This window comes from Procambarus clarkii, chromosome 54 (genome assembly GCF_040958095.1).
Source record: "Procambarus clarkii isolate CNS0578487 chromosome 54, FALCON_Pclarkii_2.0, whole genome shotgun sequence".
In the NCBI taxonomy this organism is placed as follows: domain Eukaryota; kingdom Metazoa; phylum Arthropoda; class Malacostraca; order Decapoda; family Cambaridae; genus Procambarus; species Procambarus clarkii.
Genome location: NC_091203.1, coordinates 34806783 through 34812105, shown reverse-complemented (window position 1 = coordinate 34812105; position 5323 = coordinate 34806783). Strand labels below are relative to the sequence as shown.

Sequence of the window (5323 nt, the reverse complement as noted above, 5' to 3'; positions counted from 1 at the left end):
CTAGCTGTTCAATTGCTTAAGAGCAACTACGATAACAAAGAAAGGACTATTACTATCTTAGTTCAAATATTACTGGATTTACGATCTGCTAATAATTCTACAGATTCTCTCCAAACTTTCAAACTAGAGTTAGAATCTTTACTCAAGGCCTTAAGCCTTAAAGTCCAAATTCAGACTGCTTAATGGATGACAAAAGTAGTTGTAAGGCGCAAATTACCAAGAGAAACTTTAGATAAATTGTGTACTATGTACAATAAAACCTCTCTGACCATGAATGAAATTACAGAAGGTTTACATACCCTAGTCGAAAGACAAAGAGCCAACCAAGAAGGGAAGAGTGTTTCAAACTTCTCTACTAACTCTCATCATAAACCCCAACGTACTGCAACTACTGTAGTAAAACCAGATTTCAATAAATCATCTCCGAAATGGATATCTGGAAATGTAGGTACATACACAGTGAACCCTATAAACTCTGTAGTGAGCACCACTCCTACAGTGAAGAAGTGTTTGTTCTGCAATAATGAACATCTTACTTATAAGTGTAGTACTTATCCAGACCATAACACCCGAATTCATCGTTTGCAAGAATTACACAGATGCACAAGGTGCACGGGTCCTCATGACCCCAATAGCTGTACTGTCTCCTTACGTATGTGCAACAAGTGCCACAAGGGTAGACACCATTATTCCTTGTGTGGTAGTGATCAATCAAGATCAACCAATCCTCATAAGAAGACTACAAATTCTACTTCTGTACAGTATTGCAAGGTGCATCAAGACATAAGTGTACTTGCAACAGAGTCGAATAACACAACTACGTTACCAACAGCTCAATTAAAATTAATTACTAAGGGATCTAAAAATTTCCACTCGTGGTCTCTTTGACGAAGGTTCTCAGAAAACTTTTATTTCTCAACAGATAGTTGATCAGTTGAAACTGAAGCCTATTGCTCGAGTGTATTTGAATATCTCTGGATTCCTAACCAATAGTGAACCTCGTGACTACCAGGTTGTTAAGGTCTTGGTACGTTTAGGAGGCTGCACCAGCCCAATTCAAGCCATAGTCGTTGACAAGATCCCCTCAGATTTACATGTTACAGGTCTTGCTCAAACAGTCAAATTTCTTAAACACAGTGGTATTAGGCTAGCAGATCATAAAATAAATACAGACTGTCTCAACGATGTAGGTATTCTTATTGGAGCTGACTTTTATTATAGATTTATTACTGGATGCACCAGGCAACGAGGTGTAAACTTGTTACTGTCAGCTGTGGGTAAACTACTCACAGGACCGGTGTTGATCCAACAACATTCTAAATCTACTAGTAATCAACCAACTAATTCAATAGTGGCGTGACTAGGCCTAGAGCAGTCACCACTACATGACAGAGACGAAACCGAGGATGATGAGTCCAATCCCCCTGTTCACAAATTATGGGATATGGATACCTTAGACATAGTCCCTGATCAACCCAGTCCAGATGACACATGGACGTATCAACAATATCTTGTTACTGTGATTTTCCAAGATAATCAATATTGGGTGAGACTCCCATGGAAGCTGAACCACCCACAGCTTCCAGTAAATTATTTCATGGCCTCAACTCAATTAAATTCTCAATTAGCTAGACTACGGAAGCAACCATGATGTGGCCATTATTTGCCACATCATGCTGTCCTGAAAGATTCAGTTACAACACCAATCAGGATTGTACTTAATTGTAGTGCCAAATTAAAGGCAGACAGTGTGTCACAAAATGATTGTCTACAAACTGGACCTAGCCTAACCCAAAGACTACAAGATGCCTTATTACGATTTCGCTCTGGTGTTTTCGCCTATACGACCGACATTAGTAAGGCCTTTTTAAGAGTAGGCTTACAAGAGACGGATCGTGATTTTACTAAATTTCTCTGGGTGAAAGATCCACATGATCCTAATAGTGAAATCATTACTTAAGGATTTCTCTCAGTACTGTTTGGAGCGATATCTTCACCATTCTTACTCCAGGCTACTCTGGATACACATCTTAAGAAGTCTAATAGCCCCTACAGGACTGAGATTAGCAACAATTTATATGTTGACAATTTTTAAGGAACCACTAATGATGAGAATAAACTACTGGAAATCTACCATGAGGCTAATCGTGAACTGTTGGGAGTTAACATGCCCCTACAGTCGTGGGCCTCCAATAATAAACAACTCCACCAAATAATCGAGGAAGAATTCCCTGATTATAAGGTACCTCACAAATTGAAAGTCTTAGGTATGGAGTGGAATACTTCCACAGACAAATTGGATATCAAGTCGGTGGATTTCAATCATTCACCTCTAGCCATGAGAAAACTACTCTCCCATGTCAGCAAGCTATTTGACCCTTTAGGCCTACTCAGTCCTATTCTAATTAAGGGTAAACTCCTTATGCAGGAGTGCTGGCAAAGGAATTTGAGGTGGGATGAAACGTTGCCGGAGGATATCCAAGAAAAATGGCAGCAGTTGATTCCTGATTACAACAAACTTAGTATTCTACAGTTTCCCCGAAATACCTTAGGACTAAATTTACCCACAAATTTACATGTATTCTGCGATGCCTCAGGCATAGTATATGGCTCAGTAGCCTCTCTAGTTAATGCTCAACAATCATTTTTGCTTACATCTAAGGCAAGGGTAGCCCCGATTAAAAGGAGGTCACTACCCTAAATGGAATTAACTGCCTTATTAGTAGGTGTAAGACTGGCTCATTGCCTGATCAAAACCGTCAGTAATGTTCACCTTGGTGAAATAGTAGTGTGGTCAGACAATGAGGCAGTATTGCAGTGGGTAAAAAACAACAACAAAACTCCCTATGTCAGCAATCGAGTAAGGGAAATTCGAGAATTGTCTGCTGGTTATAAATTAAGACATGTCCCAACCAAGGATAATCCAGCTGACTATTTATCCAGAGGTTTGACTTTAAAGCAATTAATTAAAACCGAGATGTGGTTTAATGGACCCCAATGGCTAGTTAGTGGTCAGTGGCCCCAACTGAAGCCGCAATTCATTGTGACCAATGTCACTACCCCTGTTGTGGATCTAGAACCCCTTCGAATTTTAGCTATCAATCCTCATCGTTATTCCAATTTAAGCAAATTACTAAGAGTTACAGAAATTGTATTTGATTTCATCAACAAGATGGGGATCAAGTATCGATTTCCTTGTTCCATCAAAATATTGGGTCAAACAAGCTCAACAAGAGACTTATGGGAAGGAATATGAACATCTCCCAGAAAGGTTGAGTAAGTCTCTGGGCATCTGGCTTGACTCAGACAACTATAACATTTTTGAGATGCGGCAGACGTCTGCTACACACAGAAATAAATTTAGATACGAAGAATCCTATACTTCTTCCACGTCACCACATCATTACTAAACTCATAGTTTTACATTACCATGAGCATAATACATTGCATGGTGGAGTATTAGATACTCTTACTGAAACCAGACAACGTTTTTGGCTTCCCCAAGGTCGCCAAACTGTCAAATCTTTAATCAAGTCTTGTGTAATCTGCAAGAGATATGATGCTCGAGTGTGTCCTTATCTAGGGCCACCGCCCCTACCTAAGGAGCGAGTCGTCCACCTTCGTCCCTTTGAAACCACAGGTGTCGACTATACAGGAGCACTAATTTTAACAGGCACACCGGACAAGATTCCAGTGAAAGCCTACATTTGCCTTTTCACGTGTGCTACCACACGCGGAGTACATTTAGAAGTCACTTCTGACATGAGTGCAGAAGCCTTTCACAGATTTGCTGCACGAAGATCTTGCCCAAAATTAATGATCTCAGATAATGGATCTAACTTCGTGGCAGGAGAAGCGTGCTTACAAGAAATATGGAATCATCCAGAAGTACACTCTGTGCTCAAACAGAGACAATGCTATTGGAAATTTATTCCTCCAAGAGCACCATGGCACGGCGGTTTTTACGAAAGAATGGTGGGAACTGTTAAGAAATGCCTAAGAAAAACCTTACACCGGCAGAAAATTAATCTCACCGAGTTACAGACCCTTGTCGTGGAAATTGAAGCACGAGTCAACAACAGACCTCTAACCTACAAAACAGATGATTTCTCCCAAAGAGAACCCCTAAGCCCCTCTCATTTGATTCATGGTGGTCTTCTGAGCCCTCTAATATCTCTAGGAGACGAGGATCCAGCTGACCCTTCGTGTGTCAAAGCAAGTGACTTGGTGGAGAGTTATAGACACCTTTCAAGAGTAATAGAGAAGTGGAATGAGGTCTGGACACGTGAATATTTAACTGCTTTAAGAGAATATCATTATGGAGCTGCAAGCCCATACAATAAAGTTCAACTTAAACCAGGTGATCTGTTCCTAGTAGACAGTGATGGACCCAGGTCAGATTGGCCTGTAGGTAAAATTGTTGACATCCATCCTGACCGCCATGGTGTATTACGAATTGTTAAAGTTCAGTGTCGAGGAACTACTACCTTGAAAACACTAGAAAAATTAGTACCTTTAGAGTTAGCAGAACACGAGTGTTCTACAGATATACCTGTAACCCAAGTTTCAGAGAACAATGATTCTACTCAACCGAGCACAAGACCATCAAGAGTCGCTGCTCAGAACTGCAAACAGAAACTTAAACAATATTTTAATTCTATTCAAGAGTAGATAACTTTATCATTTAAACTTGAGTTGACCACGCTGATGCAGTGATGAGTTGATGTCCAGTAATTAGTTACGATTCATAGTGACCCTGGACAGTAGCCCCACTGTATTGATGAGGTCTCCTTAATCTTAAATGAATCAATTATTCATAATTTATTTTTTGTTAATATCCTTCTGTCTCTTACAAAGGAATTAATCAATAATTTTCAATGTTTATTTACGTCCCCATGTTGACTTAGTCATCTACCACAGATTCGGGACATTCCTTAGGTGCGTTCTAACCTACTAACCCATGAATATAACTTCAGGATAGAGAAACAGGTGTACGTTAGTAATAATACCTGAACTACGACCCGGGTTTTCTCTCCCCGGAGTTATGTTGGAAATAACCAACAGTTTTTATACGTCTTTGTATTTTATGCAACCTTTGTATTAACCACAAGTAGTTACTAAAGTTACTAACTTGTAGATTTTATCATTATCGTGATTTATTTAGACATATTGCCAGATTCTTCCTAGTCAGAGTGACGACGTGAGGAACGACAGGCAGTAACATGAATTCTCTCCACATTTAGTTGGATTTATAATCGAGTCCAGTTTATCATTTCCTTTACTAAATATAGTTACTTACTAATAAGTTTAATCTCGTAGTATA

General features: G+C 39.6%; 1 protein-coding gene across 1 annotated transcript; it reads left to right on the top strand.

The window, feature by feature from the left end:
* The first annotated feature begins 3762 nt into the window (after nucleotides 1–3762).
* LOC138352791 (uncharacterized) lies at nucleotides 3763–4671 on the top strand. Its single transcript, XM_069305381.1, has one exon. It carries the CDS (start codon nucleotides 3763–3765, stop codon nucleotides 4669–4671), a length of 909 nt encoding a protein of 302 aa, XP_069161482.1.
* Nucleotides 4672–5323: the final 652 nt, after the last annotated feature.

Bases quoted from the DNA above. Each gene is read 5' to 3' on its own strand.
- LOC138352791 (XM_069305381.1), top strand. From the start codon at position 3,763: ATGAGTGCAGAAGCCTTTCACAGATTTGCTGCACGAAGATCTTGCCCA.